The following is a 17,213-nucleotide window of genomic DNA, read 5'->3' as shown; positions in this document are numbered from 1 at the left end:
TATGTAAAATTAACTCAAAATGAATCATAGATCTAATGGGAAGACCTACAACTATAAAACTTCTAGTAGAGAATAAAGGAGAAAATCTTTGTGGCCTCAATTAGGCAAAGATTTCTTAGATACCATACAAATGACATTATCTATAAAAGAACAAATTGATAAACTGGACTTAATTAGTTAAAAACTTATGCTCTTCAAAAGACACTGTTAAGGAATGAAAAGACAAGCCTCAGACTTGGAGGGAATCCTTGCAAATATATACCTCCAGAAAACTTGTATACAGAATATATAAAGAACTCTCAAATCTCAAAACTAAGAAAACATATAGCCCAATATAAACATAGGTAAAAGATGAAAAGACACTTCACCAAAGAAGATATATGGATGGCAAATAAGTACATGAAAAGATGCTCAAATTCATTATTTAATGGGGAAATACAAACTAAAATTATAATGAAATACAAGCATACCTCAGAGATATTGTGGGTTTGGTCCCAGATCACCACAATAAATCATATATCACAATAAAGCAAGTCACACAAGTTTTTTGGTTGCATATAAAACTTATGCTTACACTATACTGTAATCTATTAAGAGTGTAATATGTCTAAAAAATGTACATACCTTACTTAAAAACACATTATTGCTGAAAGATGTTAACAATCATCTGAACCTTCAGCAACTTTTTTGTAATCTTTTCACTGATGGAGGGAAGTTTATGTACTATTTTAAATTCTACATTGTCATATCAACAATGGTCACAGCATATTCACCAGGAATACATATCATCTCAAGAAATCACTTTCTTTTCTCATTCATAAGAAGCAATTCCTTAGCTGTTCAAGTTTTACCATAATATTGCAGCAATTCAGTCACATCTTCAGGCTCCACCTCTAATTCTACTTCTCTTGCTATTTCCACCACATCTGCTGTGACATCCTCCACTGAAGTTTTGGACCCCACAAAGTCATCCATGAGGGTTAGAATCAACATCTTCCAAACTCCAGTTTACACTGATATTTTGACCTCCTCCCATGAATCATGAATGTACTCAATGGCATCTAGAATGGTGAATTCTCTCCAGGTTTTCAACCAACTCTGCCCATATCCACCAGAGGAATCACTATCTATGACTGCTATAGCTTTACAAAATGTGTTTCTTAAACAGCAAGACTTGAAGGTTGAAATTACTCTTTGATCCATGGGCTGCGGAAAGGATGCTGGGTTAGCAGGCATGAAAATAAAATTTATCTCCCTGTATATCTCCATAGAGTTCTTGGGTTACCAAGTGCATTGTCAATGTGGAGTAATACTGTGAGGGGAATCTTTTTTTCTGAGCAAGTCTCAACAGTGGCCTCAAAATATTCAGTAACCCATGCTGTAAGCAGATGTGGTAAATTAGCCTCTAACAAGAGAGTAAGCCTGTCCTTTGAAGCTTTGAAGCCAGGCATTGACTCCTCCTTTCTAGTTATGAAAGTCCCAGATGGCAATTTCTTTCAATAGAAGGCTGTTTCATATATTTAATACATTGAAAATCTGCTATTGTGTAGCCAATTTCATCAATGATCTTAGCCGGATTGCTGCAACTTCTGTATCAGCACTTACTGTTTCATCCTGCCCTTAATTTACGATATGGAGACAGCTTCTTTCCTTAAACTTTATGAACAAACCTCTGCTAACTTCCAATTTTTCTTCTGCAACTTCCTCATCTCTCTCAGCCTTCACAGAATTAAAGAGAATTAAGGCCTTGCTGTGGATTAGGCTTTGGCTTAAGAGAATACTGTGGCTGCTTTGGTCTTTTATCCAGACCACTAGAACTTTCTCCATATCACTAATAAAGCTGTTTTGCTTTCTTATCATACGTGTGTTCACTGGAATAGCACTTGTAATTTCCTGTAAGAACTTTTCCTTTGCATTCACAACTTGGCTGTTCGGTGCAAGAGGCCTAGCTTTCAGGCTATCTCAGCTTTTGACATGCCTTCCTCAATAAGCTTAAACCTTTCTAACTTTTGACTTAAAGTGAGAGACATGCAACTTTCCCTTTCACTTGAACACTTCTAGGCCATTGTAGGCTTATTAACTGGCCTAATTTCAATACTGTTGTTTGTCAGGTAACAGGGAGGCCTGAGGAGTGGGAGAGAGTTGGGAATGGTGTCAGCAGAGTAGTCAGCACACACACAACATTTATTAAGTTCGCAATGTCATATAGGTGTGGTTCAAATCACAGATCACTATAACAGATACAATAATAATGAAAAAATTTGAAGTATTGCAAGAATTACCAAAATGTGACACAGAGACATGAAGTAAGCATACGCTGTTGGAAAAAAATGGTGCCAAGAGATTTGCTCGACACAAGGTTGCCACTAACCTTCAATTTGTAAAAAAACACGGTAACTGCGAAGCAGGTGAAGTGCAATAAAACGAGGTATGCCTATACCACTACACACCCATTAAATGGCTAAAATTTAAAAGACTGACCATACCAAGTGCTGACAAGGATATGGAGGAAGGAACACTTCTGATGGGAATATAAAATGGCACAGCCACTTCGGAAAACAGGTTAGCAGTTTCTTAAGTTAAACATACAACTACCATATGATCCAGGCATCCTGCTCCTAGGTATTTATCCAAGAGAAAATAAAATATATGTGCATACAAAGACTTGTATATGAATGTGTTCTCAGCAGCTTTATTTGTATAATAAAAGCCAAAAACTTGAAACGACCTGAAATTTCAACACCACATGAATGGATAAACAAATCATGGTATAGTCACATAATGGAATATTACTCAACACTAAAAAAAAAAAAACTATTGCTACATGTAAGTTGGAAGAATCTCAAAGGCCTTGTACCGAATAAAAGAAACCACTCTCCAAACCATATGGTCTCAAAATTACACACTGTATGATTTCATTTATATGACATTCTCAAAAAGAAAAAGCCATAGTGACAGAACAGATCAGGGGTTGTCAAAGGTTAAAAATGGACATTTCTAACCTCTGCCATTTCTATATGGGAACAGCATGACTGGGTTTTGAGGAGAGATGGAACTGTTTTGTATCCTGACTGTGGTAGTGGTTACACAAATCTATATATGTGTTAAAATTCATAGAACTATATACCAGAAGAAAAGTCAGTAAAAAAAAAAAATCTGTTAAAGTATAGCATAATACACACACACACACACACACACACACACACTTTGTACCCTGCTGCTTTGTCAATGTATTTAGGAAATCACTAAATGGCAAATTCTAGAGCTCTTTCTCATTCATTTTTACAGGTGTATAATAATCCATTCATAATTGGATATGCATAATAACCATATATCTTTACGGGTGCACAATAATCCACTCATAATCCATAAAATAATTTATTCAACTACATATGGGCAGTTTCCAATATTTTTCATTTACAAATTATCATGCTATAAATAACCTTGCGTATGTCTGTATTTACATTGTTAGAAGTACATCTTCAGACTTAATTCCTAGAAATGGGATTGCTAGGTCAAAATTGTAAATATCTACATACTTTTGTTAGCTACTGTGCCAAATTTCTTTCCATTAAGGTTGTATCATTTTTGCATTCCCACTAACAAGGTGTGAAAACACATGCTTATCCACAGCCTCACCAAAAGTGCTGTCAAGCTTTTAAACTTTTGTCATTCAAGTAAGTGAGAAATGGTATCTTATTTAGGTTTTTCCCCCTCAGATGAAAAAGATATCAATTTTTAATAAAATGCAGCTCCTATTTAAAGTACACAATGCAAAGTTTGTAGTATATTCAGAGTTGTGCAACCATTACCCCAAAGAGAAACCCTTGTACCCATTATCAGTCACTCCCCACACCACCCTCCCACAGTCCTAGGGAACCACTAATCTATTAATACTTTCTGTCTCTGTGGATTTTCCTAATCTGGATGTTTCATATAATGTCTTCTATGGTCCTATATGGTCTCTTGTGAGTTTGTTGACTTATCATAATGTTTTCAAGGTTCACCAATGTTGTAGCATTCATCAGGACATCACTCCTTTTTATGGCTGAATGATATTCCATTTATTTATATTCATCAGCCAAACATTCCAGTTTTTTCCACTTTTTGGCTAATAATTCTGCTATGAATGTTCTTGCACAAGTTTTAATGTGCAAGGTTTTATGTTTTCATTTCTTTGGGGTATACACCAAAGACTACAATTGCTGGGTCTTACGATATTAGGTTATTAAGTATGGAATGCCGATTTCCTTCAGTACTAAGTTTGACAATTGATATCTCTGACATTTCACTTTGACACTTCTTGGTTTTTTGTTTGTTTGCTTTTTTATTGTGAAGCTACATCCTCCTTCTTTCAAATGCATGGTTTGGCTTGTGATTCTCTTTCTAATCTTTTTTTAGAGCAATTTTTGTGAAACCATGGGTAAGTCAAAAATTTGTGTTATTTTTGAATATGAGTTCTGTGGCAGAACTAATGCAGCACAGACAGCTTGAAATATCAACGAAGTGTTTGGGAAGGATGTGGCTAATGAACACACAGTATGTCGATGGTTTGAGAAGTTATATTCCGGTGATTTTAATCTTGAAAATAAGCCCTGTGGGTGACCTGAGACCAAAATGGATAATGATGAGCTGAAAGCTGTAGTGAAAGCAAATCCATCTCGACCCATGCAAGAATAAGCAGCAATGTTTGACATTACTATCCCAAGAATATTGGACCATTTGAAACAAATGGGCAAGGTAAAGAAGCTGGATAGATGAGTTCTGTGTGAATTAAATGAGCATCAGAAGAGAAATAGTCTTGAAGATTGGTTTTCTTTGCCATCATGACATAAAGGCGAACCATTTCTACACTGTATTGTTACATGTGATGCAAATGGATTCTTTTTGATGATCACAAGCGTTCAGCACAATGGTTGGACAAAGATGAAGTGCGGAGATACAGTCCAAAACCAAATATTCATCAAAAAAAGCTAATGATGTCTGTCTGGTGGTTCAGCGCTGGTATTAATCACTACATCTTCGTGAAACCTGGTCAATTGATTACAGCGGATGTCTACTGCAACAAACTGGATGAACTGATGAGCATGCTTGCAATTAAGCAGCTGAGACTGTTCAGCAGAGATAGGCCAATCCTCTTGCAAGACCACATGTTGCAAAAAAAAAAAATGCTGCCAAACTAGAAGCTGGACTTGGGGACTCTCTGCCATCCACTGTATTCATCAGACCTTGCACCGACTACCATTTCTTCCAGGCTTTGGACCACTTCTTGCAAGGAAAAATATTCAATTCTCAACAAGCTGTTGTAAAGGCCTTTTGCAATTTCACTGCCCTCCAGGCTTCTTTGCTGCTGGCATAAGCAAGCTACCGTTAAGACGGTAAAACTGTGTTGACAGTTGAGGCACATACTTTGATTAATTGTACTGCTTCTCGTTTGAGATATAATAAACTAAACTTTTGATTTGAATTTGGATATTTCATATTTAATGACCTAATAAATAACTCCATTTTTAACATTTTGAGGAACTACCAACTACTGATTATTTTCCAAAGCAGGACTCACCATCTAATGTTCTCAACAGTAACATATGACATTCCAACATCTCCACGTTCTTCACAACACTTGTTATCTGTCATTTTGGTTACAGGCATACGACTGACTGTGCAGTGGTATCTCATTTTGGTTTTCATTTGTATTTCCCTGATGACTAATGATGTTGAGCATCTTTTCATATGCTTATTGGATATCTTCTTTAGAGAAATGCCTATTCCGATCCCTTGTCCATTTTTTAACTGAGCTGTCTGCTTTTGAGTTGTAAGAGTTCTTTAACATGCCCCTTATCAGATACATGATTTGCAAAAATTTTCTCCCATTCTGTGGGTTGTTTTTTCACTTTCTTTATAGGGCCCTTTGAAACACAAACTTTTTAACACATTTACTGCCACATTGGGAAAAAAATTTTTTTCCTTGGGGCCACGATGCTTTATTATGAAAATAAAACAAAAACTTCGAAAACAAAATGCTCCTTTCTAATTTAATTAAAAAATTGTTATTTTTTATTGTTTTCTGTGTATGAGTTATATGCAACCTGAAAAATAGTTCACATGGCTCCCAAGGTAGAGACGTGTGAGTTACATATGCTTCATGAGTACCCAGGCTCAAAACTGGCATGAGTTAAATACAACTCACATGGCAGTTAATGTGTTAAACTTTGATGTCTAATTTTCCTTTTGTTTGTGCTTCTGGTGTCACATCTATCAGGAAAGTTGTTTAGAAACTCAATGTCTGCAGTAGACTGAATAATGGCTCCCCAAGATGTCCATGTCCTAATCCCAGGAAGCTGTAAATGGTACCTTATATGGCAAAAGAAATCTTGCAGATATAATTAAATCAAGGGTTTTGGGATGGGGGGATTATCCTGGATTATCCAGATGGGTCAAATATATTCATATTCAAAGGAACAGAAGGCAATATGAAGATGGGAACAAGATGCTGGAATTAAGCATCAGGGTGATGTAAGGAAAAGGCCATGAACCAACGAATTTAGGATGCCTCTAGAAGCCAAAAAATTAACAGATTCTCCCTTGAAGCCTCTAGAAAGAGCACAGCCCTGCCAACACCTTGATTTTAGACTTCTGCTCTCCAGAACTGTAAGAGAATAAATTTGTGCTGTTTCAAACCACTAAACTTGTGGTGATTTGCTACAAGCACAATAGGAAACTAATACAGGGTCCAAGGTTTTTATTTAGGGCTGGTCACATAGGTACCCTATGCCTATTAAAAAATTCCAGATTCCCAAAAGAAAGTCAAGTTTTTAATATAAACCACATATACTTAGGTCTATTACTAGAATTTCTATTCTATTCCATTAATCTATTTATATACCAGTACCATACTTATTCCAATTATACAGTTTAAAAGCATGTATTAATAACTGCTTATGCTAGTCATCCCTCATAACTTTTCTTTTCCAGCATTTTCCCAGCATTCCTATGTGTTTATTTTTCCATATAAACTTTGACATCAACTTTTCTAACTCCATAAAAAGTTTTGTTGATATTTTTTAAAAATAACAAGTTAAGTTACAGATAGCTGATGTCTTAGTCTGCGTTGCTACGAAGGAATACCTGAAGCTGAGTAATTTATAAAGAAAAAAGATTTATTTGGTTCACAGTTCTGCAAGTTGTATAAGATCAGCATCTGTTTCTAGTGAGGGATTTGGGCTCCTGGAAGAAGATGTAGGGGAACCAGCGTGTGCAGATCACATGGTGAGAGAGGAACCAAGAGACCAAGAGAGAGGAGAAAGGTACCAGGCTCTTTTTAAGCAACTCGCTCTAGGGGGAACTAATAGATTGAGAACTTACTCAGTCCCCCACTCCCTGACACAGGAAAGGCATTCATCTATTCATGAGGGATCCATCCCCATGACTCAAACATCTCCCACTAGGCCCCATCTCCAACATGGGGATAAAATTTCAACACACAAAAGTTTGGAGGGTCAGATATCCAAACTATAGCAACCAACATCTTTATGATGTTGAGTTTTCCTACCCCAGCACAAGGAGCATCTTTCTACTGTTCAAATCTATTACTCCTTCCTTAAAGACTGTTTCAAAGTTTTTCTCAGATTCTGCACACTTCTTAAGTTTACTCTTAAAACTATTTTTTGTTATTGCTGTTATTACTACTGATAGCTTTTTACAATGTCTGAAATATTTCAAGAAACTTTTAAAAGAGTTTTGGTTAAAAAAAAAAAAACCACAACATAAAAACACACACATCTTTTAGAGGGTACAAACACGGTCTGGTAGCTGCAAGCAACCCAAGCCCAGGGGGCCTCAATGGATAGATTTTCTAGAGCAAAAACAGACATGGGTTAATTCACCAAGAGAGTTCAGTGGAACTAAGAGAACTGCTGCTGAAATCCAGACAGCCAAAATCAATAGCTTAAAGAAAAAAAGCCATAGATAATTGGATTGAATAAAATGTAATGTCCATCCCTAATAACTCTTAAAACTAAAACTGTTAAAAATACAAGAAATTTCCTATTACCAAGAATATCTAACTTCAACCAACTACCACGATCATACTTTACAATGAAACACATAAGATATTTTCCCCTCAAAGACCAGAAAAACACAAGGATGGCTACTTCATTATCACTCTAACATTGTTCTGAAGCTCTAGCAATGCAATAATACATACAAACATACATATTAATATTAGATTGAACAACTAGGTTATTCAATCATCTTGGATAGCAATTTCAAACAGTTCAACTTAATACATATGTTTACACATGGAAGAAAGGAAAATGAAATAGAAAACATTATAAAAATGTCAACGCATTCCAAATTTACTTAACATTGTATTTCAATGCAATTCTAATCAAAAAGCAAATAGGAATTTAAAATTTTCTTCACAAAATCATTTTAGGATCTGTAGGGAATAAAAACAAGAAAGACAAGAAAATGCTTTTAGAAGAATAATAATTTAGGAAGAGGGATGTCTTGCCAAGCCAGATAATAAAATGTACAAATAAGCTATATTACTTAAAATAAACTTAAGACAGAAATATATACATATCTATATATCTGAGGAAAAATACAGAAAAATTAAGAAACAGATCCAAGTATATAACAGAATTTAAAAGAAAAGGAAATATTGTATACAATTCAATGAGTGGTGTTAAGGCAACTGACTAACCATTTAAGAACAAAGAGATTTCCTACCCCATGCCAACAGACTGAAGAATTAGAGATTTGCATTTAAAAATAGAAGAATGGAGATAAGTAATGGCAAATATATGATCTTTATGCATAGAGCTTTTAAGGCACGACACCTAAAGCAAAGGCAACAAAAATGGACAAATAAAACTAAATCAAATTTTTGTTCAAAGAATATAATCAACAGAGTAAAAAGGCAAAATGGGAAAGCCTATCTCCAAATCATCTAATAAGGGGTTAACAGCCAAAATATATAAAGAACTCCTACAATTCAACAACGGCAAAAAACAACCTGACTAAAACTTCGGCAAAGGACTTAAACATTTTCCCCAAGAAGATACACAAATACCCAAAAAGCATATGAAAAGATAACTAATCATTAGAGAAATGCAAATCAAAACCACAATGAGATGTCACTTCACACGCATTAGGATGGCCATGATTAAAAAAAAACAAAGAAAACAGAAAACAACAAGAGTCGGTGCAAGTGTAGAGAAAGTGGAACCCTTGTGCACTGTTGGTGGGACTGTAAAATGGTGTGACCACTATGGAAAACAGTGTAGCAGCTGCTCAAGAAATTAAAAATAGAACTACCATATGATCCAGAAATCCCTCTTCTGGGTATATACTCAAAAGAACTGACAGCAAGATCTTGAAGAGATAATTGCACACCCAACTTCACATTATTATTCACAATAGTCAAGACGTGGAAGCAAGTCAAGTGTCCACGGATAAATGAATAAACAAAATGTGGTATATACATACAATGGAATACTATTCAACCTTAAAAAGGAAGGAAATCCTGTCACACTACAACATGGATGAACCTTGGAGATATTATGCTAAGTAAAATAAGCAGGCACAAAAAGACAAATCCTGCATGATTCCACTTATATGAGGTATCTAAAGTGCTCAAATTCATAGAAAGTAGAATGGTGGTTACCAGGGGCTGGGGGTTGGGGAGACAGAGAAATGGGAAGTTGTTGTTTAATGGGTATAGAGTTCCAGTTTTAGAAAATGAAAAAGTTCTGGAGATCTGTTGCACAACAGTGTCAATATACTTGATAGTACTAAACTGTACACTTAAAAATGGTTAAGGGCCAGGCACAGTGGTTCACACCTGTAATCCTAGCACACTGGTAGGCCGAGGCCGGAGGACCTCTTGAGGCCAGGAGTTTGAGAACAGCCTGAGCAACACAATGAGAACCCCATCTCTACAAAAAATAGAAAAATTAGGCAGGTGGTTTGGCATGTGCCTGTAGTCCCAGCTACTTGGAAGGCTGAGGCAGGAAGACTGCTTGAGCTCAGGAGTTTGAGGTTTCAGTGAGCTATGATGACACCACTGCACTCTAGCCCAGGCAAGAGAGCAAGAACCTGTCTCAAGGAAAAAAAAAAAAAAAAAAGGTTTAGATGGTGAATTTTGTTGGTTTTAACAATTAAAATTTGTTAAAAATAATAAATAAAAATAAATAAATAATGCAGGTTTCACACTCTATCATGACAGGCCGTGTCAAGGATTCTCTTAAACCTTGGATGTTTTTTAGACCTCTGCCCTAAGTGTTGTATGCAACAAAATGCATCAAGCAAAGAGCAAAAGCTTTCTAGAAACCTTCCATCTGTGGTTTTAGTGTAATCACATGGGAATGAAACAAAAACAGATTTATTACTATAGATGAAACTAATGACCACCTAATTCTAAAAGAAAAAAAAGCACCGGAAATTAACTACTTCTGGAGCCCATGGACCTCTAAGGGAAGTCTGAAAGTGATTTCCCCCATTAAAAGCAAAGGCCACTACTGGCCCTTGAATTACCTCCGGTTCCTTTTAATCTAGGGCCAGCTTCTGAGAATATTCCACATGTCTAGATTAACTTGTCACACTAATGTAGAGCTAAAGGGTATCCACAGAAGGCAATATTACTTAACCTAAGCAATATCTTCAAGAACAAAGAGTCACTGCCTTCTAAAACCAAATATTTCCTTCCCTGGATTTTTCCACTCATCAGTTTCCTTGGTTTCTTTTTAAGAGCTTTTATGATCCAGAATGGCCTATGATCATTTTAATGGTTAACATGTCCATACAAAGTGATATGGAAGTTTATGGCTGTTAAAAAACACACACACACAACAACAAACCAAACAAATGCACTTCACTTGAATACTTAATACATTGGTTTTGCAGGAACTGGCAAATCTGTTCTTTTCAGGTGGTACACAATGTAACAAAATCTACTTCCTAAAGTATTTATTCAGGATTATATGGGGACAGATGGCTTTGGATGGAATCCTGGCTCCACCACTTACCAACTCTTTTACCTTGGGTGCATTATTTAACCTCTATATGCCTCAGTTTCATGATCTATAAATTGGGGTTTATGAGAATCTGAAAATCTTAAAAATCCAAAAGGTACAAGAGTAATGGTTTAGAAAAGTGTATATAACTCATTTTAGTTACAAAGCAACACACAGGGAAGAAGAAAGTGGTGTCACTCAATGTCCTATTATAGTAGACTTCCTAATGACACCTGCACTGGAGTAGAGAGTTTTACCTACACTCTTGACTCTCAACCCAGGTCTCAGGTATCAAAAGGAGAAGATGCCGTATATAAGCTTTCATTCAAAACCAAATGACTGCTATGTACATACCACAGATGTTGATAGAGCGTCTGCCCTATAGAAATTCCAGTCTGGGTGAAGAATGACACTCATGAAGTCATTAAAGTAGCTAAACAGGCAATACACAATTAAGCATCAAAATGAATGATAAATGAGTAACAAAGACATTGCAGAGTCAGAGGGGGCATGCAGGACTGAACAGAAATGGGGAAAGGTGGGAGTTGACAGTCTAGTGCACTGCCCCAGGCTGGAGGCTGTGAGAGAGCTGACAAGGTGGGCAGGGGGGTGTAACAGCCACTGATGCTACCTGATAAAGTGTCAAAACTGAGTCCAACGTGGCAAGGAGAATAATCATGGCATTAATAAAAACTGGGAAACTGGAGGTAGCCCAAGATAATTCTGCCCTTGACATATATAGTGTGTGCCAATAACTAGGCACACACAGAAAAGGAAGACATCCAATGGGCCACTGGAAAGCAGTGAATGACAGCTAGGGCACAATGATAACCAGGAAGTACAAAGTCACATAAACTACAACAGTGCCCAATGCTGCTTCCAACAGATAGTAAGGAAAAATTCAGTGGTAGAAAAAGGACTCTTGGGGTAGCAAGGCCAATCACAGAGTTCAAATTACAGCAGACAAGAGAGAACATCTAAAATACCAAGCACTCAGCAAAGATTTTACTTTCTTCCAGTAGTTTAGTTTATCGACACTCTGGCTGATAACAAATTAGATGACTTTACATCTGCTTCCAAAGCTAAACCTTTTGGCAGGTGCCCAGAAAGATCCACTGTAAGGATTAGAAAGAGGGCCGGGCGCGGTGGCTCACGCCTGTAATCCTAGCACTCTGGGAGGCCGAGGCGGGTGGATCGCTCGAGGTCAGGAGTTCGAGACCAGCCTGAGCAAGAGTGAGACCCCGTCTCTACTAAAAATAGAAAGAAATTATATGGACAACTAAAATATATATATACAAAAAATTAGCCGGGCATGGTGGCGCATGCCTGTAGTCCCAGCTACTCGGGAGGCTGAGGCAGTAGGATCGCTTAAGCCCAGGAGTTTGAGGTTGCTGTGAGCTAGACTGACGCCACGGCACTCACTCTAGCCCGGGCAACAGAGTGAGACTCTGTCTCAAAAAAAAAAAAAAAGAAAGAAAGAGGAGGGAAATGGTCATTAGCAAGAGAAGAGAGGACATACTTTTTCCATTACAGAACTCCAATGCTCCTCAAAGTACTAAACAGCTTTTAGGAAAAACAAGCAACAAAAGTTCATTAGTGAAGTATTTAGGTAATACTCTAGGCCCTAAATTAAAGGGTACCCACTCTGCTCTCATACAAAGGATTAAAACATCTCACTCTTAAGAAAATCACTTTTTAGGCCGGGTGAGGTGGCTCACGCCTATAATCCTAGCACTCTGGGAGGCTGAGGTGGGTGGATCGCTCAAGGTTGGGTGTTCGAGACCAGCCTGAGCAAGAGTGAGACCCTGTCTCTACTAAAAATAGAAAGAAATCATCTGGCCAACTAAAAATATATATAGAAAAAAATTAGCCGGGCATGGTGGTACATGCCTGTAGTCCCAGCTACTTGGGAGGCTGAGGCAGGAGGCTCACTTAAGCCCAGGAGTTTGAGGTTGCTGTGAGCTAGGCTGACGCCACAGCACTCACTCTAGCCCGGGCAACAGAATGAGACTCTGTCTCAAAAAAAAAAAAATTAATAAGGAAGACCCTCATCAACCTAATACTAACCTAAAAAGAAAATTAAAAAAAAAAAAAGAAAAAGAAAATCACTTTTTAAAAATATTTTTACATTATAAAGTAATAATTTCATTAAGAAAAGTAAGTATCACTCCTAACCAATACTACCACCCTTAGACAAACCACTATTAGGTGTTTTATCCCCTTTCTTCCGGCCTTTAGTCCTAAGCAACTTTTTCATATGCTTTGTAGATAAAATACTTTCGTATGATTCTTCTGCACTTATGTTACAAATACAGCTTAAAACAAAAATTTGTGAATGAAATTACAGTACACTGGCAAAAAAATTTTAAAGTCCCAATAAAGACTATCAAACTTTACCCTGCCATGTAATTTTCAATTAATAATACATATGACACTGAAATTTACACTATCATGGATTGAAACAATTATATTTCTGAAAATTTATCCAAGTTTATATTAACTAGATACATAAACTATAGCTTCTCAGTGAGAGTAAACTAAAAGGCACACTTTCAAAAAACCCATTTCACAATGAAACAATATTATGTGATATAATTTTTTAAAAAAGGCTCTTGTTAGTCATAATGGGCTGATTTATAATTCAAAATACTAAAAATTATACATTTAATACACACACAATATATTTTTATATATTTAAAAAAAATATTTTCACTAAACACACACATTGTCACTATTCTCAATATCTACATCTTAGCCTCAAGAAAAATCTTGCTACCAATCCAGAACAAGCTAGTTATTTGTAGTAATTATAGTAACTTCTATCTCTGGCAATTCTTTCAAAGACCTTACAACTTTATATTGCAGCCAGAACAGTCTCAAAGGTCCCTTTCCTCTGGACTAATGATAACACACCTTCATAGATCAGTTAAGATAAATGTTAAGACACAGAAATGTTAAGACATATAGGATGTTAAGACAAGGAAGGGCTTATGCTTCTAACTCAAAACTAACAACTTCTACTCCAAACATGAAAAACTGCATTAGGTAATCTAATTATTTCTGCAGATTTTCTTCAGGAGACAGTGAGTTTTGTTTTGAAGATTTTCTAGTGAAATTCTACTATAATGCAGAAGAAATACACAAACATACAAAATACCTATAGAACCATCATTAAAACTTTAGGTAAATCTTAACTTTGAAAATTTAAACAAGTTTATACTACCTTAAACACAAAAAATCTTCACAGTGTTGATGAATTAACTGATCTCAGCTATCTTCAGAAATCTGCCCAGACTTGCTGAAAAAACTCATCAGCACCCTTTGGGGCAAATGTTATACTTATGCCCCATCAGATGCCAAACTCATAGTGTCACAATCACCTAAGAAAAACAACTGCATTTCCGCTACTTACTCAAAAACAATACTGGAATTTGATCAGCAAGGTTTAAAAAACATAGGCCATTTCTGGAGATACCTTCACAGAATATTTGATTAGAACCAGATCTGTTTATAATGGGCAAAGACCTATCTTCTATATTAGTATAATTACCATTAATTTCTTGAATAACATTGCACATACAAATCGTTCATACAGGTACAGCATGGGTCACAAAGGATGTCTGATTCAGCTACGACCACTGGCTGATTCAACCACAATTTTTTATACATACTCAACACCCTGGCAGGTATTCTCCTTGCCCAGCCCTTAGGCACATTTATGGATATTAGAGAGGTGTGCTAAAATATATAAACTATACAAATGGAAAATTAGCAAATATATCTTAGGCCGACAGTTCTCAAACATGAGGTTTGTTTACTTAACTTTAATAAGTTTTATTAGCATATAAAATGACTGCTGGAAAAATAAGCAGCAGAAGGATAATACAAACTAATGCTTTACTAGACTCAATCATTTCATTTCCCTGTGTGAATGGCGCATGAAGATAATCATTCACTGAAACAAAGGCTAAGTGTCTACTGCGTTTCTGGTATTGTACAGGGTAAGCAAAGGAACAGAAAAGCAAGGATATAATGCCCACCAAGGTCTACTTGAAGCCCAAGGAGATATACCCATTAAATTACTATACTATTTTGGGGTTTACTGAATACCCATTACATGCCAAAATGGTGGGCACCATGGCCACACAAAAGAACACTCAACTAACTGCAGATCTGTAACCAGTGATGAACTATGACAACCCCAGGCCTGACTAGTCCTCAAGTGGCAGTATTTCATTCTGGAAATAATCTTGCTTCTGTCAATGAATTCTTCCTATAAATGGCAATTCTTTGAATAATTTCCACTATGATAACTCAGACTAAGGCTGCTTAAAGAGTTAAATGAGGGGATGTAATGTTTTGAACAAAAATAAACAGTAAACTGAAGCACATTTGCACTTTAACACTAATTTGGTTTGCATTTGCTGTTACCTTCAATAACAATAAAAACCAAGTGACTTTACTCAGAAAAGTAGAACATCAACTCTAAGGTTACCTTGGCAAGAAATTATTTTCTTGTACTGGAAGTTTAGTGTGGAATAGGTTTTTCTTTTGTTGTTAACCTATTCACTTTTAGTGAATTCTTCATGAAGTCTGTGACCACTCACATTTCCCAAAACAGTTGTGCCAACAAAATTACACAGATTTGGTCTTCAAGATTACAAAATAGTTTTTGACCCTGTCAAAGTACCGTTGTTGCAGCCATACAATACTAACGATAGTTTTTAAAACAGGGACTAGCCTTAACTGTAAAAATTATAAAGATTTGCAAGCTAGCAATTTGGCATTTGTTTTTAAAGTCTTCCACATCAAAAATCAAGTCACCGAAATGCGCGAGTATCTTAAGAAATGTAAACAGGCTTTCAATAGCTTACTAAAGAGCCAAATGGAATTCTATTTAGGGCCAGCAATAAACATCAATACTGCAGAGCGATATTGAAGAAGGAAGCTAAAGAAACAAGATCCCCCTAGAAGAAATGTTTGAACAAATTCAAAGTAAAATTTGGGAAGCTGTGTTTTGAAGCCTTTCCACCAATGTATTTTCACTAGGGCATTTTAAAGTAAACTCTACACACCGTTATTAAAACCGCAAACAAAAAGTGTCCTAAAATTTACCTATTAGCAGCAATAATGCCTAAAAATATGCCCCTCCTACACAGCGGGCCAAGTGGCAAGAACATACGAGAACTCAGGAAGTTTTGAAATGGCAGTGACAGGAGACAAGAGGAAGCAATCACAGAGAAGAGGAGCAACTCCGTGCGGCCCACGCCGCGAGTTAGCAGCCGAGCTGCAAGTTCACGGCTCGGACCGACTCCACCAACCAACTTCGCGCCAGAGCCCCGACCGCGGCCCTTCCTCCCAGTCGCAGCCGGGCAGCGGCCTCCGCGAGAGCACGGTGACAGCCCGGCCACGGGGCCCGGCCCGGGGGATGCTGGCCGGCTGACACCCACCTTCCTTCTCGGCCCGCGCCGCGGCCACTACGAGGGTCATTACCAGATGCAGCGCTCCCAAGAGGCCGGCGGCCGCGCTCCGCGGGCCCCCGCCGCGGCTGGCCGCGGGCTCCAGCCCAGTCCCGGCGGACGTGGAGACGGCGGCGGTGGCGGCTCCTGCTGCTCCTCCTCCTGCCCGCTTCCCCATCCCTGCCGGCCGGGGGCCGCCGCGCTCGAGGTCCGGCGCGGCCCTTCTCGGCGAGGCGGCGGCGGCGCGGGACCCGTGGTCTGGGCTCTGGCCGCGGTGCCGGGGATGAGAGTGGTTCCGAGCCCAGAGCTCGGGATCTTGCCGTGGGTCTGGGTCCGTGCTTGCGTGTGAGCGAGTGTCAGTCACAGCCTCGGCATCGCCTACGAGGAGTCGGAGCGGAGAGGCCACGGGTCAAGCGCGGCGGGCGGCCATACTGGAAACTGGCACGGGCCGCGGGCGGGGAGCGCTGGCCTGCGAGGGGCGGGGCGCAGCCCTGGACACCGCCCCCGCCGTGCAGACACCTGGGCGGCCTGCTGGTCTGTCTGCCAATCCCGGAATCTTTGGGCCCCAACTCTTCGTCCTGCTTTCGGAGGCCCACGACCTCACTGGCCAGACGGGACCAAGGCAGCACAATCCCAACCCGTCACCGCTGCCCGGCGAAGGAGGAGGGAGGCAGGGCCGGGCCCGGCCGCCAGGACTTATGATGGCCGCACACACTTCGCAGAGGCAGTGACGGTA

At 38.4% G+C, this 17,213-nt stretch overlaps 1 protein-coding gene across 1 annotated transcript in view; it reads right to left on the bottom strand.

The window, feature by feature from the left end:
• Positions 1-16,933, bottom strand: part of TMEM131 (transmembrane protein 131) — a 205,406-nt gene extending 188,473 nt beyond the window's left edge. The window contains exon 1 of the mRNA XM_069494183.1: positions 16,469-16,933. Within this exon, the coding sequence (XP_069350284.1) occupies positions 16,469-16,655 (187 nt within the window). The 5' untranslated portion in view covers positions 16,656-16,933. The remainder of the gene's footprint in view (positions 1-16,468) is intronic.
• Positions 16,934-17,213: the final 280 nt, after the last annotated feature.

The sequence above is a fragment of the Eulemur rufifrons genome, chromosome 19, assembly GCF_041146395.1.
Source record: "Eulemur rufifrons isolate Redbay chromosome 19, OSU_ERuf_1, whole genome shotgun sequence".
NCBI lineage: Eukaryota > Metazoa > Chordata > Mammalia > Primates > Lemuridae > Eulemur > Eulemur rufifrons.
Note: the sequence above shows the minus strand (reverse complement) of the source record. Positions and strands in the feature narration are given on the sequence as shown.